This window comes from Rhinolophus hipposideros (genome assembly GCF_964194185.1).
Source record: "Rhinolophus hipposideros genome assembly, chromosome: 18".
NCBI classification, from domain to species: Eukaryota; Metazoa; Chordata; class Mammalia; order Chiroptera; family Rhinolophidae; genus Rhinolophus; species Rhinolophus hipposideros.
The window spans coordinates 8,926,559-8,953,754 of NC_138064.1; the positions used below are offsets into that span (position 1 = coordinate 8,926,559).

The window sequence follows — 27,196 nt, forward strand, 5'->3', positions numbered from 1 at the left end:
TTTTTATTTCAAATGCCCAAAGTGGAGCTTGTAGTGAGGAAAGGCTTGGGTTTGCAGCCTGGGGACCAGACCAGGGCTCCTTCACGAGTGGCTGCTCAGATGGGTCCCCGTTCTTGGAATCTGTCTGCCTTGGCCCAGTGTTTCTGTAGTGTGTGCATCTGGAACTCCTGAAAAGCACATTAAAGAAGGTCAGAAAGTGTAATGCTTAATCTATGTATATTTATACTCTTGAATCAATTAATTCATGGGCTCATCTGTGCGCAGTGCTCAACAGAGTTTTTCAAAGCAGCTTTGTTTCTTTTTGCTTTTCCTAGCTTCCACCACTATGCGGCAGGCACTAGCCTACAGATAGACATGAAGAAGCTGCATTTGCTGCTCTGGGGGATCTCATAGTTACAAAGAGGAAATGAAATCTGGCATGTGAGTATTCTAGTTTCTGCTCCTCCCCCCTCCCTGTGTGCGAAACATCCTTCTTTTGGGGGCAGAAGGAGGACAAGAGGAATTGCCTTCTGTTGTATCCAGGCTTAATGACTGGCCACATGGGCATTGCATGTAGGAAGCAGGGAACTTCAGGGGAAGAGCAACTGCTCAGACAGCTGAGAAGCTTGAAACCCAGTGGGACTGGTCCAAAGATCACACAGCTGTCCTTGCTCTTTTACACTCCACTCCCGTGTCCTCCCACCCACTCTAGATGTCAGCCTCAAGCTTTGGGAGACAGAGGACCTGCCATCCTCCTCTTACAGCATCCACTGCTTTGAACACTTACTGAACAATTATTTAAAAGTAATTGTTAGATATTTGCCATACATTGTTTTATTTAACATCTACTAATCTGGAGGGTAGATGTGTTTATTACTCTCATTTTAGGGATGAGAAAACCAAGACTCAAAAAGGTCTAGTAACTTGGCCAAGGTCACAGGGTATCAGAGCAAAGACTGGAACCTGGGCCTAAAGTTACCATGTTTTTAACTCATACCTTACAATACCCCTCTCTGGGATTCTCCCCTTTGTGGCCGAGCAAAGAGGGGGACTCAGTCAGCACTGGTGGAATTGAGAAAAACCCACTGGGTGTGTGTTCAACATCGCTGTTACTCTTTCAATTCAATTCAACAAGCTTCCTAGCTAGGCTCTGGGTTAGGCTCTGTGGGACAAGATGAAATTGAGTAGAGAAGATTCTTTGTCCTCTAGAAATGCAAGACCATGGGAGAGGAGGGCTAGGAGCAAGTGACTTTCAAGTGCACTACTTTGATGACGTTATCTGCTGCATTCATTCATGAAATCACTCATTTATTCATTCAACAAGTGTTTTGTCTGGAAAAATAGTACTAGACAAAAGGCAATTCCTGAATCCACGGCTATCACGTACAGGAGGAGATGTACTAACAATCTGACAAACTTCAAATATTGAACCTTTTCCCATGTGTTTTCCTAATCATTTCAAAAATTAGTCAACAAATTATTTGTATTACCTTTAATAGACATTGGTGTTTTTCTTTAAATCTAATGAGTAATAATTTCAAAATTAATCCAAGAGGGTAACACTGCATCCATTTGATATATTGTTTTAGAATCCAAGCATTCAGGCATCACTTTCACTTTTTTAAGTGTCTAAAAATAGTTGTACTCTGCTCCAATTAAGACATCTGAAAACGCAAAGTCAGGAAATATAAAGTATAAGGGATTATTAAGTAGCGTACCAAAAAAATTTCCCTTTACAAATTAATTGTCCCTTAAAAAGAAATAATGGCCTTTTTAGGAATGCAGGTTCTAATCTTCCTTAACGAGGAAATCTCTGGGCAGAGAAATGTAAGAGGATCCACAGGCACGTGAAGAACCTGGAAGGACAGCGAAGGTAATCAGGACCATGTGGCTTAAGGGCAACTTTTTGGAACAAGCCCACTGGACACCGCAAGGACGGGAACTTCTTCGTCGTGGTCCAGGAGGCTCTGGAGCTTTGCGCAGAGCAGGGCGCGGGGTCGGAGGGGAGGCGGGCTTGCCTCACCAGTGCATTCCGAGGCCGGGAAAGAAAAGACGTTTTCAACTCAAGTTTTCCATTTTATCAGTGAATGAAATTCTCCTACTTTCTTTCTCTTAAGCCACAAGGTTACACAACGCGAAATGAACAGAACACAGTCCTTGGTAACCTTCCCTTCGGGCCGTTCGGTTCACTTTCATCACCTGCAGCCCGGGCTCCCACCCCGGTGGTGGTCACGGTTTGAACGTCAGCACCCACTTGTGCCCCGACCCTCATCAGCTCTGCCCGACGACCCTGTTGTCACTGTTGCCAGGCTGCACCGCTCGTCGCATCCGTGGGGCCGGGAGCCGTGCTCCGCGGCGTCCCAGACGGCGAGGCCACACGTAGTGGAGTGAACGTCGCACCGAGGCCCCGCTTCTCCCCCCCCCCCGCCGCCAGCGGCCGGGCCGCCGAGGCCCCAGAGCGCACGCACAGCGCCCCCGCGCGGCCGTTTCCCAGCGCCTCCTCCCGGTCGGACCGCCCCCGCGCCGCGGCGCCCGGGCCACGCGGGTTCCGCAGGGCTCCACGCGCACACTTAATCGGGTCAAAACTTCGGCCGGCGGCTCCCGCCTCGAGATGGGCCCGGCCTCCGTCCCCGCCGCTCCCCAACAGAGGGGCCGCTGCGCCCGGCGTGCGGCCTGTGCACGCGCCCCGGCCAACTTCCACGAGGGCCGGGCGCCGGTCGGGGGTCGCAGGGCGGCCGGAGGGGAGCCTCCCGCCCGCGCCGGAAGTCAGCGCGTGCGCGCTGCTCGGCCGGGAGCGCGCGTCCGGCGCGGAGGGGCGGCGGGGGCGGGGCCGCGGCCGCTCGCAGGGTGTCCCCGCCCCCGCCCCCCGGCGTTCCGCGGTCGCCGTGACAACCTGAGCGGCGGCGGGCGCGCGAGTCCGGCGCCGCCTCCCGGCCGCAGCGCCAGGCAGGCAGCCGCCGCCCGGCCTTGCAGCTCTCCCCGCCTCCCGGCCCCGCGGGGAGGGACCGGCCCGCCCTCCGCGGAGTGTGAGCGGCGCCCGGGCCGCCCAGCCCGCCCGCTGGTCCTCGGCCGCCGTCCGGGCGCGCGCAGCCGGCGGGCGCGACTATGCCAAAATGGTCCTGCAGGCGCGGAGCAAGCACCGGGAGGCGGCCCCCAAGCCGCCCCAGCCGTCCCGTGCCTCGCAGTCGCCGCGGAGGGGGGCGCCGGACGCCGGCGCCGGGGAGCCCGGGCCCGAGCGCGCGCTTCAGTGCCCCGCGCGCAAGGGCGCCGCGAGCAGGAAGGGGCCCCGCGCCGAGCCCGCCGCGCCGCCCTCGCGGGGCGCTCCCGGGGGGCGCCTGGCAGCCTGGCTGCGCGGGGCGCTGGGCCTGCGGCGCGCGGGGCGCGGCCGGACCTGGACCACGCTCCTGCTAGGTGAGCAGCCCCGGCGCGCGGGCGCCCGCGCGGGACGCGGAACTTTCCGGCGCGGCCCCAGCCCTGCTCCCCCTCCCGCCCTCGCGCCTCCAGCTCCGCCGGCCGGTCCCGGCCAGTTTGCAGCCCGCTCTGACTTTTCCCGGGACGCCCCTGCCTCCTCCTCCCCTCCCCTCCGCGCAGCCCGCCTCGTGTCTTTCCGACCCGCGCTCTGTCTCTGCTTAAAAAAAAAAAAAAAATTAAAAAAAAAAATGGCTCCGAGATCAACAGCTGCCCGGCCGGGCCGCGAACTGGCGGGTCTGCGCTAACGAGGCTCGGGCGCTGCCGAGTGGCGCGGACCGGCCGCCTTCCCGTTATCTCGGCCCCTGCCCCGGAGGGTGCTTTGCTGTGGGATGGAAGCCGTTCCTTAGAGCTCAAAGCAAAAGTGTGCTCCTGGTCCTAGAAAGTTGCTTAACTTATAATTAAATTTTAGTGTGTTTTTTTTTTCCTCTTTTAATTCTAAGCTGCAAACATTGCCGGTGGCACTTTGTGATTCTCTTGGGCAAGTCACTTTCCAGGGTGTTTTGGGTGCCCACGCCTTAATGCTCCCTGCTGACCTGCGAACCTGTGGTGTGGCGGACTCCCCACACCCCCGCCCTTTTTCCCCGGCTGCTGTGCACCAAACGGTTGATGTGTAAGGAGGTGCTGCACAAAATAAAGTTGGAACATTCACAGGTTGTGGACCGACGTAAGGTTTCCTTTGTTTCCTGATACGCATTACGATAAGGCAAGTTATAGCAGTTTGCATAATAGGCCTAATTTTTCTAAGTTAGGCAGTGAAGTGCTATAACATTGCCATTCCTACATAATGCCATTAATGAGCTCCGGGTACTGAATTATTTACTATTGGTGATTTATCCCTTATTAGTCTTTCAAATTCCCTTATTGACCCAAGAGAATTTGGAGTTCAATATAGGCCAAGAATTAGAACACAGCAAATTGACTTCCCCCGAGATCACAGCCATCACTAGAAGCCATGCAATTATAAAAACCCAGCATCATCACCCTGTGTGTGTGTGTGTGTGTGTGTGTGTGTTAATGGGCTCAGAAAAATTGGTATTATTGGGGTACATTTTTTTCCTATTGTAGATTCAAGCCTAGGAAAATTCAGCATTTTCAGTACTGTCCGTTCCTCCTTTTTTTCAGTAGCAAGCTTGAAAAGCCTCTGCTGTGCAGGTTAGGTAAGTTCACCTTGGGGAGGCAGCATGGTACAGCGGATGAGACAGTCTCCAGCTTCCATTGACAGTGGTGAAGTTTGGTTTAAGTTTCTTTCAAGTTATTTGCTTTGTGAACCTTTCCTTCTCTCTGACATGGGATTATTATCACCTCTCTACTTCCTCCGTGGGAACGTGCTGAGCAGCAGAACTACAGAGTGGGTAAAATATGGGAAGGCACATTGTATCTAAAGCATTTCACAAGTTTTAGTTGCTGTTTTAAAAGCACATGCATAATACCACTTTGAGATCTGGTGACAGAATGAAGTTGCCTTTTTCTTGAATGGCTAGTATAAAAATTTTGTAGTGAAACATGGAATGGCATCACTTCTTTAGGGAGATTACAATAACAAATCAGAATAATATCTATTTCCATTTTCTTTTGTGCACGTTTTCTTGTAATTGCATGTTTGTTGAATCTTTTTATATTGGATGGCTTATATTTGGGTTTAATAATGTCCAAACCTAACAAACCTATAGGTTTGTTCTACTATAACAGGGTGGCATTTTATTTGACTCACCTCTTTGGCCATTGGAAGGAGGTACAATGAAGGAACTGTCCCATATTCTTGGATGTACTCTGGCCACCAGGTGTGGAGATCAGATGGCCACACCAAGGTCTAGAGACTTTGTTTTTTTGCTAACCACCTACATAAGGCCACAGCGCAGCTTGATAGATGAGGGATGTTTGATTCTTTCTCTCGCCCTGTATCCTTGGATCATGCAAAGAGGAGCAGAGTGTAGACATTTTTGAAAGCCGCCTCATTTCTTCCCTTCTTCCCCCTCTCAGAATGAGTGAGAATTGAGCCTGGAAACGTGGTGTGGCAGACTGTTTACAGTAGTTCTTCAGTATGGGTGGAACTTTGCTATGACAAAAATTGCTTAATTTATGTTTAGGAAGAAATTTTAAGAGTTGAGGCTCCTCGATAGAAGCACAAATTGTTAAGAGATAGGAACTGACTAGGGATCCCTAGTTCAGTTACTCATCTCTTCATATGTGCTAAGCACTGATACGGCGCTCGCTAGCTACCAAGGTGGGCCTCTCCACTGTTGGGCAGTGTTAAACATTGTTTAAAAATCCATTTTAATGAACATCTTTTTCTTATTTTTGACAATCATTTACTATGTACTTAATGGAAACCGTTGTGAAGAAGCATTCTTGAAATGTTTATTTTTAGAGATCTCAACCCAGTAGCTCCCTGTAATCCTCCAGGGAGGCAGTGGTGCAGTAAGAACCATGACAGTGTTTCTCAAACTTTTTTGATTACAGTCCACAGAAAGTAGTACAATTTACATGAAAACTGCTCACACTTCTGAATATGCAACGCAGTACATATATGCATGTGTTTATCTATTTATGGATGTCAGTGGCCTGACAGGAAATGATTTAATAAAAGGACTCTGCCAAAGTGTGAGTAGATTTAAGGAATTCACAAAGGATTTTGAGGCACCCAGGGACTGTCAACAATGGGAAGGTTTGACCACCTCTGGGCCTGTAGGGAAAGGGGGTGTTTCATCAGGAGCTGAACCCACGGAGAGCTGTGCTGTGCAGGAAGCAGGCTCACCAAACACTCTCCTCCGCTCTGAGATCGGCTGAGATCGTGCCTCTCTCTGGGCGATCAACTGTGAAGCCTTAGGGAAGGGGCCCAGCTCCAGCATTCTGCAGGGCCAGCCTCCTGGGTCTGGGAACAAGGCAGAGCAGGGAGGAAAATGGATTTGGAGAGGCAAATGGAGACTAACCAGCTCCTATGTGCGGATATTTAACTAAAACAACAGTGTCATATAAGAGTACTTACCCCCATAATGTGTAGTATACGCTGACTTTCTATTCTGTCCTTTTTTTTTTCTTAATGCGGTTCATAAACCCTTCAGATGATTTCATATCTAGTGTACGACCCATAGTTTGAGAACACTGCCTTAGAAGAACTGTGTTCTGATTCCATACCTGCTTCAAACTAGTTAGGTACCTGAGCAAAGCGTTTAGCTTCTTTTGAGCCTCAGTTTGTACACACGTGAGAATGGAAGACCCAGACTAGACCAGTAGTTCTCAGTCTATCTGGCAACTTTAAAAATCCAGGTAACCTGGCTGCACATCACACCATGATATCAGAATCTGGGGGTGGGGTGAAATGAGGGAGGCATCGGTAGTTTTAAGGTCAGATGTGCTGCCTCTCTTTAGAAGCAGACTATCTGGCATCACTGAGCTGACCTTCCGCTATGGCAAATCTTCTCCTCCCCCCTTTTAAAAGGGACACAGTGCAGTTTGCAAAAGTTTGTCCTAATCTCTCTTGTTTTTCCAAAACTGGGGCTCTGAGTTGCCATTTATCATCTGATACGGCTGTTATTTTAGAGTTGAGAGAAGAGGGACATGTTTCCTGTACCCATGACCCTTAGCACAGAGGGAAGACAAAGGATAGCTGCAGAGGGCTCTGTGTTTCCTTTGGGGAAGTAAAGGATGTCCATATTAAAGCTGCAAACAGAGTTTGTGGTGAAAGACCGCAGTGTAAGATGCCACTTACAAAGCAAACCATTAAGAAATGGACCTGAATCTGGACAGGTTGGATGGTAAAAAGTAGTTTATTCCCTTGCTCCTTGTCATCACCTGCCTGGCTCCTGTGGTCTGTGGTAACTGCGCCGCTGCTCTCAGCTGGTTCTTTACCCATAGGGCTTCTCAGCCGCAGCACTCACATTGTGGGTGGAATAGTTCTTTCTCTGGGGGCTGTCCTTGCTTTGTGGGATGTGTGGGGCATCGCTGGCCTCTACCTATTAGATGCCCATAGTGCCTTCCTAATGCGACAGCCAAAATGTCTGACTCGCAGTTGCCTCATCTTTACAATAGGGATACTGAGTGCTTCACCTGGGTAAGGTAAAGGATAAATAAAACGATACAAATAAAATAACGAGCTTCATTTACATCCACCAGTTACTGAATGTCTACTGTGCCAGGTGCTGTTTGTTGGGGATAAAACAAGACCACGGTAGCGCCTGCCTCCATGGAACTGCCATTCTAGAATGTGGGGGTAGTGGCTGCAAATAAATAAAAATAATTGCGTGTTGCTGTGAGTGCAGTTGAGGAAAGAAACAAGAGGCTGACACAAAAAACAGGAACTACCCACTTGAAATGGGGTCAGGATAGGCTCTGGGAGGGAGAGAGCCTTGAAGCTGAGCCGTACAGGAAGAGAAGAGCGTGGTGGGTGCGGTGAGCTGCTGTAGGCAGAGCGTAGCCTGTTGAAAGAAGACAGGCTGGTGGAGCATCATCCTGAGGTGGGCATGAACCAGGTCTGCCTCAGGAGCTCGTCTTTTATGGGAAGCCACTGAGGGGGTCGCTGGAGGAAAAGACCCAGGACTCTGTCTTATCCTCGGCATGTTACCTTGAGACATTTGTGGGATGTCCGAATCAGTGTCACGTAGGTGGTGGGACATACGAGAAGAGGTCTTGAGGGGAAACTAAATGGGGAGTCATCAGCACATGGGTGATACTAAATTCATGGGGCTCGGTAGTAGCATCTACTGATACGGGACTTACTCGGTGCCAGGCAGAGTTCTGAGTGCTTTAGATAAACTCATTTACCTTAAGCTCATTTAACTGCGAGCTCAGGCCTCACTGTGACACTGTGACTGTCATACCCATTTTGCCAGATGGGGGATCTGAGGTGCACAGGTGTTAGGTAACTTGCCCCAGATCACCCCTTGAATGTGGAAGGACCAGGATTTGAACCCAGGTAACGTGGCTCCAGACTCATGCTCTTTCTTCACGGTTATGCTGCGTTTTGTCTGTTGTATGGGGCGAGTGTAGCAAGAGAAGAAAGGAAGCCCCAGGATCCAGTTCTGAGAAACCTCAATATTTAGTACTCAGTAAGGGTTACCTTTCTTGCTGCTTGCTTCTTCAGGGAAAAGAAGGGAAAGAGGGACCATTCATAGACATACGGGAATAAGAAGTGGAAAGAGCATATGAGGGGTGGCATAGGGGCAAGGAAAGCTGAGGAAGTGTGAGGCACGGGCCACTGGCCATCCTACTGGGTTTGCTTTCAAACCCTTAGGCACTAAGCACCAGCTCTGTGGGTGCGTTCATAGGTAGATGTGGGCCCCATACCTTTCCCTGAAAAGTCAGTGAATAGGATGGGAATTTGGGATTTTTAAAGAGTTTTTCCAGTGTTTAAAACCGTTGTTTTTTTTTCTCCTTTCTAAAACAGACTTCTGGTTAACCCTGAAGAATGTTTATAATCACTTAAACATTATATTATTAAGAGCTACAAATAGATGAGTTCTGAAATTGTGATATTTATGAGTGTGGAAATAACGCAATGGGTTTAGTTTGTGTAAATGTAAGGATATATTACCAATTCGTGATTGATTTTTGGTCCGTCATGTGGCATCAATACTAAAAGCAGAAACAATTTTATATACATATGTGTATTTGGATGTTGCTAAAATTTGAACTTTAGCTGTTTTATAAGTTTGACACATTTAGCAGCTAGGCTGTATTAATGTCTCAAAGTGTATGATAATGAGATATTTATATTAGCATAGAGACTGCAAGCCTGTTTCCAAGTGAGATAGTTTTCAGCTTTATTTCTTTGTTTAGATTTCTAAGTCGTGGATTTTGAAAGTATTTCTAAGAATTTCCTCCCTCTAGTCAAGGCATCCTTTTGGCTAAATGTAGTTGTTAACATTTTCATGCTTGAGCTTCCAGTCAGAGGGACAGCAGTGGCTGGAAGCATGGAACCCAGGCTGTGCTCCAGGCCATGTGCATTCCAACCATGTGACCTCGGGCCTGATGGGAAAATAAGAGACATACTTGTCTTCAGAGGACCCCAGGATCTTTTTGCTTAATGTGTGAAAGTACTCTGTAAACTGCACCTGACAAACATGTTAGACATTGTCATTGTAACTAATTGTTATCCTAGCTGTTTCCTAATTGTGTCCTAGCTGTTGTAAGGTATGGTTTTACTCAATGCTAAATGTATGGAGGAGATTCATATTAACTAAAGTCAACCTTACAATCATCATCACATGGACCACTGAATTTTAGGTTTTACTGGGAGCAGTGGTTTCTTGAAGCTGTGACTGAATTTTAAAGCAGTCTTGCTCCTCACTTTGAAACTCAATATCTCTATTAATAGAATACATTCCTTCTTATCCCATTCAAAAAAGAAATGTTTACTCCTTTCAAAAAAGAAAACAAATTAAAAGGGCCAAACCTAGCGAGGCTTTTAGTTTGGTGATTGGGAAAACCAAAGTGAAAACAGAAAATAACCACGGAGGCATCTTGGAGAGGATGAAGTCTGAAGAATTAGTGCTAGGAACAGACGTGACCAAGTAAAAACCCTTCTTTCCATGTTGGGTGAAGATGAGACTCGGAGAGGCTAAGTCAGATGAAATCCAAGGACTATTTCTTTTGTAAGAATGACTTTCTTACCAGGGGAAATACAGAATTTGATTTTTAATTTTAATTCTTTTCCTTAATCATTGTTTTCAGCTGTCAGGACTTTGACAATTTTCCCATCAAAGTATTTTTTGAATTTATATTTGCCTTTTCCTAAAAAAAAGGGTGAAAAATGTAGATTTCCAAGCCTCAAGTGAGATCTATTGAAGGAGGGTCTGTGAGCGTGGGGGTCTTGGGATGCGTCTTCACATGCGTGTCCTAGATCGTTGTTCTCAAGCCCAGTGCACGGCCAAGCGGTGTGCAAAGCTCCAGGCCATTGCAGTGTGGAGACATTGCCCTTAGCAGTGTTTCTAAGCCGCCGGAAGGGTCTTGGGAAAATGTCAACTTGCAATCAGGGGCCCCGATAGGACCTGAGAGTCTGCATTTCCAACAAGCTCTCAGGTGGTGCCATTACTGCTGGAGGACACCTGGCCTGCAGAGGAGTTAGTTCTCATATTAACGTTTGTGGACAACGACCTCCCTTTTGCTCCAGTCCTTTCTGTACCAGTGATCATTAATCTTGACTGTACATCAGAATCACGTGAATTAAAAAAATAAAATCTCTGGAGTTTCAGAGTTAGGGGCCCTGGATTAATACTCAAGTATCTCCAGTTTCATTTCATGCCGCGATTCTTATGCAACGCCGGGGTTTCGACCACTGTGGCTCTATTTGCTGCATTAGGACATTCTTTCTGAAATGTGTTCTGTTTCTTTATTGACGAGCTCAGTGCTTTCCACCCTTCTTCACATCATGGCAGACACATAGAAAATGATACTATTTGTGTGTGTGTGTGTGGGGGGGGGTATACGGTGGTCTCTTCAAAGCCTAGAGCTTACTGGCCCCAAGGACGCCGGCATTCCCGTTCTTGTACTCCAGGCCCCCTGGTTGGGAAGCTCTGCTAAAACCCTGCTGCTGTTCCTGGTGCCCTTGAGAGCCTGTGGGCCCTCAGTAAATATTATCTGGTCATTGTCATTACCACTTAGATTCTGTACTGTCAGTATTAGTGCTGGGAAGTCTTCTGTCTCCTTAGCTTCACGTCCACAGCCAGCTTTATTACAGCTGTCTTCTTTCGGGCTACCCACCATAAATCCCACCTAAGTTGGAATCATATCTTGAGGTCCCCCCTCCCATCCCACTTTAATAAACCCTGACCTGACAGGGTCATTACTGATCTGCCTGCTCAGATTTCGTGCAGTTCATACACACTGTGCTATTTGCTCGCACGCCTAATGTGTTCTCTCATTATTTTATGTACCTAAGTCTTCTCTCTCAGAGATTTTGTGCACAGGTGATGACTAATATCTCTTTAATGTTCTTTTTGGTTCCTAGGAAAATGCATCGTGTGTCTAGTAGGCATTCACATACTTGTTGACTTGAAAGAACGTGTAACACACAAAAATCTAGGTGCTGAGAAGGAAGGAGCTGAGCTTGTGGCATTCATGGCTGTTTTCTCTTTCCCAAACTGGTCTTAAAAAATGACTTGTCACTTCATAGTTACTACATAGAAATTGGGCGTGGTTTCATTCTAGGTCCTATAAACTAGAAATGTGATTTATTTCAATATATTAATTTTATTGTATATAAATTATATACATTATATGTAATACGTATTACGTATAATACATAATATATATATAAAGTGTATATATACATACATATATACATATATATACATATACATATACATATATATATATATATATATATATATATATATATATGTATATATAGTGAGAACCCTTTGGGCACTTTGGAATGTTTAGGTGTTTAGGTTTTTATTGAATTGAGCACCTTCCATAATTGCTCTTACATGGTGATATTTAACGGGTCAGCGCAGCGAGGTGCCGGGCAGGATGCTAGGAGTTGTAGGTACTAAGATGAATTAAACACAAGCTTAGCCTCGAGGCTTTTGCATCCTAGCAGAGGAAACTGTGTCCCCGTGAGTAGCTGTTCGGGGGCTGTAAAAAAGGTACTGTAGCTGGGGTGACAGGACAAGTTTCACAAGATGCCATATTGGAATTCCTTGGGCTTTGAAGGGTGAATGAGGAATTTTTAGGCCCAAACAAAGGCACTTGGTATTTTAGGGAATTGTGGCCCAGTGCCGCCGGCTGGAGGCTGTGTAGTGGGGATAACCGGAAATAGGCCGGTTCCTGCATGGGCTCCATGGTATGAGCCACGGGAAGTCATGGGGATGAGATGCTGGGTCTGTCCATGCAGACACTGACGTCATTCTCCAGGGTGAATGGAGATGTGGAACGGGTGACTTCAGCTTCATTTAAACTCGGAATGGACCCTTGAGAACAGTAAGAGATTGTTCGTAGTATTAGCGAGGAGTTGAAAATAGAACTTGTCAAGGTTGACTTGAAAACCTTGTCCAGTAGATTTAAGGAGCTTCCTCTACCTCTTTTGATGTTATTTTGTCACTTGAGGGTGAGGGAGGCTGAAACTCTTCAGAATGCTTTAAGTACGGATTAACCTCAATTTAGGAATAAGTGGTATTTTTAAAATTTGCAAGTCATTTTGGACCTAGAGTGCATTTCTCTATATACAAATGCCCACAAATGGGAAAGAAGGCAGCCCTGTCACCATGGCAGAAAGAAACTGAGGTTTGGAATTAGAACCCCTGGGTTCCCATGGTTCTTGCCATTTCCCAGCTGTGTGCCTTTGTAGGAAAAACCTCTTGTGTGCCAGCTTTTCATTTGTAGATAATGAGAGTAGAAAATGGGAGTAGATACTCGCCAAGGTTGTTGTGAGACTCCAGGGAGAGAGCCTGTCAAGGGGCTCTGTGAATTTTAAGTCACATACCAGTTATGAAGCACACGTCAGGGAAAATATTGTTCGGGATGGGAAAATGTGTTCGGCTGCAGTTGTGCAAGAGCCGCCAGCAGATAACCAGAGGGACAAACGGAGAGGTAGCGCCACTTGGCTTCAAGGTCTTGCTCTCACACTTTGAGGAGGAAGAAAGAAGGACTTCAGCGTGTAGAAGACCCACGTGAAGAATCTCAAAAATGCAGATGGCGGTGGTCCTGATGGAGGGGTAAGGGAGGGCCTGGAGAAGGATCCAGGACTTCTGAGCCACCTGCTGGGGCTGGGAGCCTTGGAGGAGGGCAGAAGTCAGGGGGAGGAGGTGAGAGCTGTGGGGTCTCTGGTGCTGGGCAGAGAGGGAATAGGGTTTAGGAGCTCTTGAGGGTTGATCAAAATGGTAGGGAAGAACCCTCTCCCATTTCTTTCTCGGTTCCTTCTGCCCTCCTTACTGCTGCTGATGCTGGGGCCAGGCCTGGGAGAGGGGCAAGGGGTGTCCCCTCCCCACTTTCCGAGGGCACTGGATGGGCCTGTGTGTGGTGGTGATCCAGAGGGAAAGAACAAAGGCTGCAACTGGTCTTGGGGGCTGCGGCTGGAAGGAGGGGCAGAGGGAGCACCAGCTGCCATAGGGCCATGGGAATCTCGTGGTGGGGAGCACAGTCCTGTACCCCGCTCCTGGTACCCCAGATCCAGGCTGCGAAGAACAAGCTGTGTAAGCAGCTGGCTGCTCATAGACCAGGGATCTAATTTGCGCTCAGTCAGTGGGGACTCTATTTTTGGAAAAAACTCTTAGAGAGGGATAGAGAATGAGAATCCATCAAAGTATATTCAACTTTGGTTTATTATGTGGAGTTGATTTAGGATTATTTCATTTTTCCCCTTAGTTATAGCAAGTTGTATGCATTAATTCAGCAAATATCTGAGTCTGGCTGTATGCTCACCTGTGTGCTCTAATAAAGTTCAGTAAAATGTTTCTAACCTCAGGGAGTTACGTTCTATTTTTTGTAAACAAGATTCTAATAACAGAAGAAGAACACTCTTCAGTGAAGAGGCTGCTCAAATCCCATAAGACTGAAAGTTGATGTAATATGGCACAAATTTCTTGAATCAGGAAGTGGAAAGAGTGTTCAGTTTAGTTTCAGAGTTGGTCATTTATGTGCTTCCAGCAAAATTCTCAGCCATAGGATTGCAGTCTTTTGAATTAGATGACAAAGAAAACCTTTTCTTGAACACTTTTTTCTTACCAGAATATGTTTGGAGTTTTTAGAAATGTAGTTTTTTTATATTCCGGTTTTTAAAAATAACTTGGTCTAGTTACCTCAGTATCTTAGAGTGACAAAATATAGCATATGTGTTAAAATGGAAAAAAAAAAGAGTTGTCAATTTTGTGGCACTCCCAAAAGACTATAAACAGGTTGATAATCACTGGAATAAATTTAGAGAAAATCGATTTTAATTTCTTCTGTAGGCAAGAAGGTAAGAAAAGCTCTTTAGGGGTGCCCTCAGAAGTGTTTGTCATTTTACATGTTTGTGCTTGAATTACGTGCTCACAAGGCAGCATCTGCTTTACTTGCGCTTTCAAATGATATATACATATAATTTATTTCAATTTTGAATGGCTCTACATTTTTATATAAAAATAGCTTCTATGAAACATGCTGCCTATATCAACAATGAATTGCAACTTTTCTTTCCTTTTTATCTTTAAAATAAACAAAAGAGGGAGGGGGATGGTACTTGAGGGTAAGGAGGTTTTGGCCTTTGCCTCCCTTCCTCCATCCTCCTCCAGAGGACTTGCAGTGCTGGCTCTCAGGGCAAGTTCCTGCCCGCAGCTTCCTTTTCTCTGTGTGCTGGCTTTGTTTCCTTGGGCAAGTGACTAAAGTTTTCGGGGCCTCCGTTTTTCATCTGAATACTGGGGAAATATTTGTACCTACCAGATAGGATAGTTGTAAGGATTTGTTGCGTTAGTTCAAGTAAAACACAAAGTGCCTGGCATGTAATGAGAATTCAAATGTTAACTGCTTTGTTATTATTACTAATAATTGAAATGGACAAAGGAATTCAAAACATTGGGCATATTATGAATTGACTATGTAAGAGTGCCATTTAAATGCCAAGAATCTTTTACTGTTTCAGGAGTTGAGTTAAAGGCATTAAAGTACCTTCCATCCTTCTCCTGAGAAATTGTGGTATTCTGAAGAAGTGGAGGGATGATGACCTTGAGAAATCCTACTTATCCCTCCAGGATTGTGAGGGTCAAGGGCTCATTTAAAGGCCTCATGTGGCCTGCCTTGCTGTTACAGTCAGCAGAAGACAGGATGCCTTCTTTTAGAGAATTGTTCATGTTGTTCTAGAAGTTGATTATTGTCAAATGGGAAGAGAAAAACTAAAGTAAAATTATAAAATGGGAGCAGCATTATTTTAAAATAATATTGCTGAAAATGGAGAATTGAGGATGATAAACCAGAAAAAAACTAGTAAATGAGCCCAAAATAAATATACTTCAAAAATAAATATGTGTACGTTAACAATATCCAGTAAAGTATAATAAAAAATTTTTTTTATGGATATTAGCAGAAAAAAATGTTAAACTCCCAGGAAGACGTAATAAGAAATACGAATTGACTGTGTATTAAATATTTATTAACTCTACTAATAGGATTTTTGTCAAGGGCAATTGAAAAGCAAGATGAGTAATTGAAGGTATATATCGTGTTTATGGGTGTGAATATACGGATTTGTATTGTAAACATGGAGATTCTTCCCAAATTAATTTATAAATGAAATCCCAATTATAATCTCCAAGGGATTACCAAAGCATAAGTATGACAGACCTTCAGTATGATAACGGTGGCATTTACATTCGGTGAGAAAAGAATGGCTTCCTCAGACATGATAGTTAGATCATTGAGAAAATAAAGCCCAGATTTTATTTTGGTGGGGTGAAACCTTTAACCAAAAAGGAAGTGGATGGTAGATTTGTCAACAAGAAAAAAATCAAAATTTCTAAATGTCAGAGTGCCATCTACAAACAAGTGTCAAATGACAAACCTAGTTAAATATTTGCTGTTTCACAAGAGAGACTGTCTTTTATAAACATTAGTATCTCCTAGGCAAAATGCATTCTTTTTTTAAATATAAATATTTCTTTAAGAATAAGGCACAAGATGTGAGCTATTTGGTTTTCATTTTTAAGAGTATTTTGATAGTTGAATTCCTTAGTTAGTAGTTACTTACTCAGAAGCCTGCATAGAATGAGACAAATTTTGTGATGTAAGAAGATTGAATTGTATTTTATGGATTCATCTTAATATGTTCTTTGTACTTGGACAGAAAGCAAACTATTGATTCTGTTAAGTAACAAGAATTCAACAGAGTAAATTTTAAAGATATAATTGGCTTTATTGAATGATTCATGAGTCGGGCAGCATCCCATCTAGGAAGTAGAAAGAAGCTCCAGTGAGCTGTAGAAAAGGAAACGTTTTTAAAGGCAGAAAGGGGGCGGAAAAAAGAAATTATTGGCAAAGAGTGCATTGTCTCAGGTAAAGTTGTCCTTACCTGGGGAAGGACTAAGGGAAGGGAAGAGGCCTATCTGTGGACACCTCCCTAGTGCTGCCCAGGTAGTTCCAGGTTGACTGGTTAAAGGGTACATTCCTGGAGAAGCTGACGCTGCAATTAGGTTAGGTAGTAAGTCTTGGTTTTCTCACTTGGTTAGCACAAGTGACTCCATTTTGGGCCTGTTGTCTGTTTGTTTTTGTTTTGTTTTTAATCTCATATGAGAATGATTTTATTATTAGCTTGTTTTCTCTCTCTGACATTTTCTTCCTTTTCCCTCTCCATCCATTTGTTCCTTCTCTACTTATTTCATAAAAAATAGTAAAATTTTTCATAAATTCAGATATTGCAGCAGTATAAAAAGTGTAAAAAGTGATAATTCCCTGTTTTTATCCATCCCCAGTCCTGTTCCCTGAAGTCACCATATTTCTTTATTCTAAAGGACCTCTCCCCTAAGTTTCCTCTCACCACTGGCTCTGTTCCTCTCACAGTTCTGTTTGGGGAAGTTCTCATCAGACGGTACCTTGTAGTCTTTGGCAAATTATAGGCCCTCATATATTTTGTTGAAGGAGAGAGTGAATGAAAATGGTAGATATGTGCCTAATTCCTTTACAATCTAGCCTATTAGTATTTTAAGCATAGCCCTGGGGCTTCTTTTGAAGAGTCAGTATTCTTCCCCAATCCCTTAAAAGTCCAACATTTACACATCCCAAACTTGACCATACTTGTATTTGTAATGCTTTTCTGTAAACTGAAAACATTTCTTTATGCTAACATAATTTAATTTTGTTTTCTTCCAGCTGCCTTTGCAGCCGTGTTGCACTGGTAAGATTGCTCTTCTCCTGTGGTATATTTTATGCACGTTTGTACCTTACCATAGCTACTTCCCATATGTAAAGGAGTAATTTCATATGTAAAGGATGAGTACATATTATCATATGGAAGACGATAGTCTGGAAAAGTAGTTTAATTGATAAATCAGGGTCAGAAAATATATATATTTTCTAATAAAAAAGAGATTCATTATTAAAGAGGTTATATATGAAACTACTTTGCTTAACATTAGTATAGTGTTCATGTTGAGAGGAAGATTAATTTTTTTAATCTTCTGGATAGAAATATGAATTTCATTAATCAGACATTTCTGAAATGGTAACCCAATGACATTTATAATTTGTAGTTTTATTGTACTTAAAATATCATTATTCTGGCTCATTCTAATTTTAATATCTAATTTGAATGTTTTCTTATAGAGAGAAATTTTAGTATACATGTAAAACATACTGAGAGGAAAAACAAATATGGGTACCACTATTTGAGTTGTATTACAAAATTATCTGCAAATTTATAGATATTTTTAGTTTTGCTTTTAGAGTTGTTTTTTTTAAATAACATGTAGAGTAAGTTTCAATACTTGCTTTGTCGCACTTTTGTTTTTGCAGGAGCCATATAACACACCTTTTTGAAAATGATCGGCATTTTTCTCACCTCTCAACATTGGAAAGAGAAATGGCTTTTCGCACTGAAATGGTTAGTTTTCACATGGTATTTTATTGTTGCATTTTAGGAATCTAAAAATTTTAAGCCTTTTCTTATGGCAATTTTCAAAGATGTTCAGTAGAAAGAGTCGACACTTCCCATCTACCCATCCAACATCTTTAGCACCTGAGGACACAGCCATTTTTTTTTCATCTACACCTCCACACATATCTTTGTAATGAAAGTTTCAGATACTATATCATTCATCTGTAAATACTTTCAAACATGGATCTCAAAAGAAAGGACGTTTTTGTTAACCGCAGCACCATTGTCACAATTGAAAACAATGAACAGCTGTTGCTTAATTATCATCAAATATCAATCAGTATTTAAATGCTCAATTGGCTTTTCTTTTTATCCCTTTTTTTTTTTTTAACAGTTGGTGTGTTGGTATGTTTGAATCAGGATCCAAAACAGTGTTTATACATGGCATTTAGTTGATACAGCTCTTTAAATCTTTAAATCTATAAATTCCTCTTCCCATTTTTGTTGTTTTGTTTACTTTGCTATTAATTTTTTGAAGAGTCCTGGCCATTGGTCCTGTAGAATTACCCACAGTAATTCATGTTATTTATTATGTCCTACACTCCCAAGTTTCCTGAAAATTGATAGATAAAGAGTCTTGATAGCTGAAGGTTTGATTTTTGGGGGGAGGGCAGGAAAACTTCATAAGTGGTGCTATGCATTTATTGTACCATATGAAGAGTCACACCATATCTGGTTGTCTCACTTTCTGTGATGTTTTGATTGATCAGTGGCTTTATGTGTTGTCATGTTGATCCCTCCATGATAGCCTAGCCATCAGCCTAGAGCAGTTATTTCGTTAGGATTTCCAAATGGTGGTTATCTATTCTGTTATCTTTCTTCTACATCATTACCTGTAATTCCTATGAAGAAGAACTTTCCTAAAAAACCTCTTTGGTTTCTCTGAGGTACATTCATACAGGTAAGACAAGTTACTGCTTTATTCTTTCTAGTTACCACTTTTCAGAAAAATGAGTTGGTTGCCTAGTATCTTCTCCTGGTGACTACCGGAGTTCCTTCTTTTAGAGTAGCATTGTGATCTGATGGATTTGGACATGTTTTGTACACTTACCTGTCCCTAGGTGGTGAGAAGCCTTGCAGTTGGCTCTGTGTTCCTTCACATGACCTCACTAGTATTCTATAGCTTCCTTGCTTTCCGGAACTATAAGTCCTCTGATCTCCTGATCCAGAATCTAGTTTTCCAAGAAGCCCCAATTCCTTTTAGTGGCAAATGGTATTTAGAGAGCGCAGTGCTGCTATTTTATACTAGATTGGTCTTTTTAGTAAACAGAATCAGGCAACGATTTTTTTAAAAGAAAGTAAATCATTAATTTATATTCGTATTTTTAAGTTCAAATTTAGGATTAGATTGTTTTTTACTTATTTTGTATTAAATTTGTATCTTCTCTGTCAGCCTGAGAATCTTGGTGTGAAAGTACTTACTTTTGAGGAATAATAGTGCCAATCATTAGTACCAATAGTACCAATACCATTAAAATATGATTTCTGAGAACAATTTAAGACTTTCTCACATTTCTTTTTGACTTTAGGATATATTTCACTATATATACAGTAAAATTACTATATCTTACAGTTATTAGAAATCCTCCTAACTTGAGAGTTGTTTTATTTTTTTTGTCTTTTCATATTTAGTGATTAAAAATGTTTTGTTTTACAATTAAATAAAATATTTACATGATTCCATAATCAAACCTACAAAACAAGGCAGGTTGTAATAGGGCTGTCATAACAAAGTGTAATAAGCTGCGTGGCTTAAAGGAGCAGAAATGTATTCTGTCACAGTTCTGGAGGCCAGAAGTCTGAAATCAAGGTGTCTGTAGGGCCGGGTTCCCTCCGAAAGCTATAGGGGCGAACCCTTCCTCGCCTCTTGCTGGCTCCTTGTCATTTCTGCCCATTCTTGGTGCTCCCTGGTTTGCACTGGACATGCAGTCGCTCCGGTCTCTGCCTCTGTCATCATGTGGCCTCTTGCCCTCGGTCTCTGTGTCTAAATCTCCGTCTTATTATAAGGATACCAATTGTATTGGGTTGTTAGTCTATCTTATTCCAGTACAACCTCCTCTTCACTTGTTCACATCTGCAAGGACCCTGTTTCCAAATAAGGTCAGATTCACAGGTTCCAGTGGACATGAGATTTTGGGAGACATTATTCAACCCAGTATAGTAGGAAGTTAATTTTTAAAAGAGTGACATGAGAACTAGAACCCTATCGTATCAAGAAGCATTTTTTCCTTTTTCAGTAAATACCTGGGTAGGCGGATCACTTTCATATTCATGGTGCTTAAACCTGTGTTACAGTTTGGCAGCTCATGGTTCTGGCTACCGGGGTAGCTCTAGGCAGAATTGTACGGAAGATGGAGTTTCTTTCCTGTGTTTTATCAGTCTTGCTTTCATACTGCCATTTATAATCCCTCATAAGGCTTCTCGTATTTGCTCAGTTTTTGTCCCATGTATTATTCCAACCTTGACCTTTCCCAATTAGCATGTCAACCTAAAAACTTACCTATTTTCCTTAAAATGGGAGCACCACCACTGTCCCTCTCCCCATCCCCCACACCTCCAATCCCACAGGGTTTTGACCTTATGCTGCGCTGATAGGAAGGAAAATAGCCTTTGAAATTAGTTGGCATTAGAATGTAATACGTCAGTGTTTAGTCATCCTAATATATTTGCAGTTTTACATGTAAATCTGGAGGGAAGATGGCTGATAGTGCCATTTTGGGGATTCAAATAAGCAGTTAGAGGAAACATTTTTGGCTAGGGAAGAATTTTTGGTTCATGGTAAGTTTAAGTTCCGTAGTAAACCGCTCATCACTACTCATTCATAAGACAGCCTTTTCTAACATTTACATTTTTATGGGTTATAGGGTTTTCTTAAAGGAAGTATGCTGTGTACATTATACTATTTTTTAAATGTTGAAACTATTTTTGTAGCTATTTTGAGCTTGATTGCTTCAGTGAAGACAACGTTATTCTAAAATATGTAGGTTTTTTTGCAACCTAAGAATTTGTTAGTGGTTAGGAATCTGGAATTGATTATAGTTATTATTTGCTTGCTTGCTGTTTCAAAAACAGTGTCTTTTAGCTTTTTTTAGGCTAATAGGTATACTAATTATGTCATTTTTATTACAACTCTAACATGTGCTTATTTCAGGGATTATATTATTCCTACTTCAAGACTATTGTGGAAGCACCCTCATTTTTGAATGGAGTATGGATGATTATGAATGATAAGCTGACTGAATATCCCCTTGTTATTAATACGTTAAAAAGGTTCAATCTTTACCCTGAGGTAAGTCACTTTTTCAATTGTAAACTTTTTGTTCAACTTTTTAAATAAGTGTTATTTGTATTAAATGTTACTTCTAAATCTAAGGTATGATTTCGATACATTAAATTTTATTTCATTTCTGAAAAGAAAACATATGTCTTTTCTTGGAAAGGGCTATCATTATTAATTTTGAAGGGCTTTAAAGTGATTCTGTGGGAACTATTTTGGTGTCATTTAGAAAACGTGACAATCGTCCAGATTCAGTGTGCTTGTAGGGATTATAGCAGGGGAACTCCATTACTTTCACATGTCATTTGCCAAACAGTGTTTCTTCCGTAGCTGAGATTCTTCCTTTAACTGAATGTACTTTCTCTGGGTGGGGATGGGAGAAAGGTGGACCCACCCAGTAGGTGAGGGAGAAAGGCAGTGGTGTCAGTAACTTCTCTTGGCCTCTCCCTTACCGTCCCTGTCTTCATGTGACACCTCCCTACGCCTTCTGCAGGGCTGAGCTGAGATGTGCCTTCCTCAAGGAAGCCCTCCTGGACTTGACAGGAGGTTCTCCTGTTAAGCACACAACCTCCTTCTTAGCATGACGCTGCCCTCGCCAGCCCAGTCTGAGCCAGGGCCATGGCTACCTTGGTCTCTGCAGGGCCCGCAGGGCCTGGCTCAATGCCGGCACTTACCAGGGCTCCGGCCCATCTCCCAGTGAGTGTGAAGAAGACTTGGATTTCCAGGTCATTGAGTCACCCTGATGGATGAATGAGGTGGAGGAGCTAGAGCCAATAAGGAACCACCAAGGTTCAGTGTTTTCCTACTGATCTCCTTACTGCTTGTGGAGTATTTTCTGTAACCATGTACACATTTACTTTTACAGAAATAGGATCACACAAAAAAATTGGCATCACATGGCATGTGCTTTTGTAAAATAAGTTCCTTTTGTCTTTTAAGACTATTTATAGCCACCTTCCTCTGTCATTTTTTCTTCCACAGCATCATTTTTAATGGCTGTTTTTTTGCACAATATACCGTTGTTTATTTAGTTCATCATTCATGAAAATTCTGCTTGTTTTTGACCTTTTAAAATATTCTAAAGCTGCAGGAAGCATCTTTAAAGCTGGTTTTACACATATCCTTAGTTTTTTACACTATAAATGTGTTGATGTGGAACTATTTAATTCAACAGAATATGCATTTTAATGATTGTGGTACATGTTGCCAAAATGCTTTCCAGATAGGTTATACTAATTGAAATTCCCACCAGTGTTCTTTTTGAATATGCTTATTTACCTGAATCCTTGCTAATTTGTTTAATCGTTTGCTCTGTGTGTGTGTGTTTGTATCAGTCATTCACTGCTATTTATAAAAAATGCATTTTCACTTTTAAAAATAATGGGTTGTTCGTGTCCTTTGTCTATATTGTCATTGAAATTTTATAAGAGCTCATTTATTATATGGAGGATGTTAACACTATGTTACACGGATAAAACATTTTCCCCAGCTTTTTGTTTGCCTTTTAGCTTTATGTATGTGTATGTATTTTTTTCTGTAAAGAAATGTCATATGTATGAATCCTTTTAATTTATGGTTTTTCTTTTATTCCTATTTGTAAAACATCTTCATTCTTTTTAGTTGTGAGAACTATGTTTTTGATATTTGCATTTTTAATTTACCTAGAATTTGTGTAGTGAAAGGTAGGAATGTAATCTTATGTTTTTTCAAAATGGTCTTCTGTGAAACCTAACACTTTGATGAGTGGTGCGTCTTCTCCCCACTGATTTGAAAAAGCATTCATTGTTATATACAACATGATTATACATATGTGCTTGCGTTTGTTTTTGGACTTGGTGTTTAGTATCGCCTTAGGTTGAGGTCCCTGGAAGCAGGCTTGGAGATGGAGGTCCCCATGCAGAAAGTGTATAGGGAGGAGCCCTTGGGGTCAGTGCCTGAAGGGGGAACAGGAAGCAGAATAAGGCCGGAGGAGCTGGGCTGTGACCCAGTCACAGCAAAGGACTCAGCCAGTCCCCTGGGAGCTCTGGAGCTGGGGCAGCCCTGCAGAGTTGTCCTACCTGACGCCAGGGCCCTGGCTGGCCTTTACCCTCCTGTTGACTAGTCAGACAAAGGATGCGGTTGTCCTTGGGTAGCTGGTGTGACCTTTAGTGAATTTGCTCTCCTTAATAGAGGGTAGTTCCCAGAGAGGGACTTTGCAGAGAGCTACCAACCCTCCCAGCTGCTGGGGGAAGGGGCAAGGAGCACCTCAGCCCCAGAGGGGGCCTGGGCCACCACTGGCACAACCCTTACTGTGACCTGTCTGGCTGTTCTTGTGCCACTAGCACTGTTTTAATGGTAAGGAGTACTTTTTAACATCTGTTCGGACCTTCTCTTCAGTTGTCTCTTTTTGGTATTCTCCTGGATAACAGTTCTAGGCAGACACGTCGGATTTGGGTTAGTATTGTTTTAAGAATGAATTAATTAGAGGGCGAGCTCATATCTTGAAAAATTAGATCTATTCGGGAAGACATAATATTTTTCAATTTGTTCAAATCTTTTATATTCCTTAGTAGAATTCTATAGTTTTTGAACATATAAATTTTGCATGTTCCTGCTTATATTTTATTCTTGCCTGTGGGTGAACAGTTGAGGACTCACCAGTGCAGAGTCTGTGTAGGGGGTTGTGAGGCTCTTCTTACTAGATTTCAAAATCGCCAAGTGTTTGGTACCAGAAGGGAACATTTGATAATTATCAAGTATTTTAAAAATAGTTCAGTAATGGAACTGTTAAGGACAATATCTTTTCCCATAATGTCTCTATTTCTTTAAAATTAGGTAATCTTAGCCAGCTGGTACCGGATTTATACCAAAGTAATGGACTTGATTGGCATTCAAACCAAGATATGTTGGACGGTTACCAGAGGGGAAGGACTCAGTCCAATTGAAAGCTGTGAAGGCAAGTTTCTGTCTGTGATATTGTCTAGTTATCTGTTGCAGTAGAATAAAGTTACCCCAAACTTATGGTATAAATAGCAACCATTTTATTATGCTGATGAATTCTGCAGGTCAGGATTGTGGGCAGGGCGTAGTAAGTCTGGTTGTTTCCATGATGTCAGAGGCCTGTGCTAGACTCAAATGGCTGGGGAGACTGGAATTACCTGGGGGCTGCTACACTTACATTCCGGCTCTTGGGTTGGGGTGCCTGCAAGGGCTGAGCTGGGACTGTCAGCTGGAGCACCTGCAATTTCTGTTCCATTCATCTGGAGCTTTTGTATAGCATAGTACCCCAGGGTAGTCGGGCTTTTCCTACAGTATCTCAGCGCTCAAGCTGGGCACTACGTGGCCTCGTATGACCTAGCCTTAGAAGTCTCATACAATGGCTTCTGCCATACTCAAGCCCAACCAGACTCAAAGCTGGGGTGCAGACCCCATACTTCTGCAGGAGGAGTGTCTGAATCTGCAGCCCTCTTTTAAAACCACACAGATACTACCCTCTTCCATCTATGTTTTGCAATAATGTCTTATATTCTTTTGGGAACCAACGCAGTCAGTTGGTGCATAGTGTAACTATTTTTAAAATAAGCATGATTTAATATAAATTGCCGGACACCTACAGTAACTTATAAAACATATGTTTTATTTATTTTTAAAGGACTGGGAGATCCTGCTTGCTTTTATGTTGCTGTAATTTTTATTTTAAATGGACTAATGATGGCATTATTCTTCATATATGGCACATATTTAAGGTAAGACTATTAATTGAAAATATTTTAATACACATTAATAATCATATATATTAGAATAATATACATAGTGAGATTATCATTAACTTTTGGTTCAACTTTATAACAATGTCCTTTCTAATATCTACTTGTAGATATAAAATGACTTCCCATTTGGACTGTTTCACCATTGTCACGCTAGCCAAACTGAAAATAATTTTAGAGGCTTAAATAGAACATGGTGAAGATATACGATAATTTTTAAATATTCATAGGCATCTGAGCATCAGCAATATGTATTGTTTCCATAAACCATAAAGGGAAGGACCACCCATTGTCAAATGGTGTTAATGGCTCTTTGCTAATGTTAAAATAGAAAGATGTTTTATGCAGATATTTACTGTCTGACCTGACTTACTTCATAGTGGAGCAACATTCTTAAAGCTAAAGACTGACACATTTTCTAAGGGTTTATATGTTATTTCTCTCTTTTTTTGACAATGCCCCACCTTGTATACTTGTTGAACTATTTTACCATGAGAGTATTTTTAGAATTCTTTCTTTTTACTGCTTAAGGACCCTTCGTAGTACAGCACTAGGAGCATAGGTGAATGATTTTCAATTGGAGTGAAGGAGCTTGAATCTGCTGTTCTCCCATTATCTTCTTTGCTTTGGAAGTGTGGCATTTTCATTATAGTACCTCAAAGACCTGTTGAATTCTTAGCTCAGTGTTTGAGTATGTAGCGTTCCTTGACAAATGTTTATCAAATGAGCTAGTTATTAGATTAATTTAAAATACATTTGCATATAGATTTAAGGTACTTTGATGTTAACATTTCTGACTAAGCTCTAAGAAAGTTCTTTTAGTTATTTAATTGGGTGAGGCTGAAATGAAAGTGCACGATTAAAAGATGATGTGAAAATTTTTGGTTTTGAAACGACACAGAAATACCATAACCTAAGTATATGGTAATCAGGAGAGGAGACTGACTTAGAAAAGTGAGGCCAGTGTGTATCATGATGAACCGAAAGAAGAGAAACTTGTGGCCATTTATTCATTTTGCTGTGTACAGCCCGTCCATCTTGTTGATAGCTTTATTATATTTGGGAGATTATGTTAACTAGAAGAAGTTAAAATACGGAACATGGCGTTGCCAATTTGCTAATCTATAGTTATGCTACTTTTTTCATTGAAGGAAGAATCGCTATATATTTATTAAAGTCATCATTCAGTATCATTCTCTTAAAAATGCCTGTGACAACCATCGTTTCAAAGACTGAAGGTACAATTTCTGTTGCAGAGAATTTCCCCGGGTGTCTGGCTATCCTGGGCTGTCATGATTAAGACTGGAGGACAAAAGAGCTTTATGAAAGCTCTAGATCGTGGGCAGAACCTGTTAACATTGAGTTTTTATATAATTTGAATCAGTGACATGGGAAGAACTTAGAATCACTGCCAGTTCTTTGGTTTGCCTTTAGATATAAATGAAAATATAATGTAACAAAGGTCTTTCAGGGTTGTGATGGGGTGGTGAGGTGTTTTATCAGGTTAACTGAAATGGAAGACTTACAGAGTTTTTAAGAAGTGATTGGGAAGGAAGAAGACCTGAATGAGTTAGGGGGCACTGTCTTCTATGTGAGAATAGAGTAAGGTAACATTTGCAAGAAACTAGAAGAATGCCTGCCGTCATACGATAGTTTTTAATTGAATGAAGTGAATAAACTATGGAAAAGAAAAACTTAGCTCTTGGTTGCCATATATGAAAAGCACAATAATAATATCTATCACGTATGCTTTACTGGCCTTTACCAATTCAGGAATTCTTCTCCAGTGGACTCTTGTGAAGCTTTCCCGCTGTAGATTATTACTTAGGACTGTTTGTTTATTGAAGAAACACATCTATAGCACTTTATGTACCAGCTCTAGTCTAAGCTCTTTACGCTCGTACTCTTTATGATCATACACTCATTTAACCCTGAGGATTAACCCTCTGAGATAGGTTAACCATTTGATAGATGAGGAAACTGAGGCATGAGGACATTAAATATGTCTCCCAAGGTCACATAGCTAGTCAGTTGCAGTCGGGATTTGAACACAGGCTCCAGTGTGTGTGTTTTCAACTGCCGTGTTCTGCTAGCTTTATGAATACATTTGAAATCTTTCTAATAGTAGCTCAGTTATTTGTAGCTTTAGTTAATATGTATTCAAAG

General features: G+C 42.2%; 1 protein-coding gene across 3 annotated transcripts in view; it reads left to right on the plus strand.

Annotated features, from left to right (window-relative positions):
* Positions 1–2,995: 2,995 nt before the first annotated feature.
* DPY19L1 (dpy-19 like C-mannosyltransferase 1) overlaps positions 2,996–27,196 on the plus strand; it is a 72,949-nt gene continuing 48,748 nt past the window's right edge. For 2 of the 3 annotated variants that reach the window (XM_081079314.1, XM_081079315.1), the window contains exons 1-6: positions 2,996–3,390; positions 17,224–17,248; positions 17,866–17,953; positions 21,159–21,296; positions 24,099–24,219; positions 24,916–25,009. In XM_081079314.1, the coding sequence (XP_080935440.1) occupies positions 3,093–3,390; positions 17,224–17,248; positions 17,866–17,953; positions 21,159–21,296; positions 24,099–24,219; positions 24,916–25,009 (764 nt within the window). In that variant the 5' untranslated portion in view covers positions 2,996–3,092. Of the gene's footprint in view, positions 3,391–12,993; positions 13,104–17,223; positions 17,249–17,865; positions 17,954–21,158; positions 21,297–24,098; positions 24,220–24,915; positions 25,010–27,196 lie in introns of those variants that run through there. The other variant, XM_081079316.1, reaches the window with a different exon arrangement.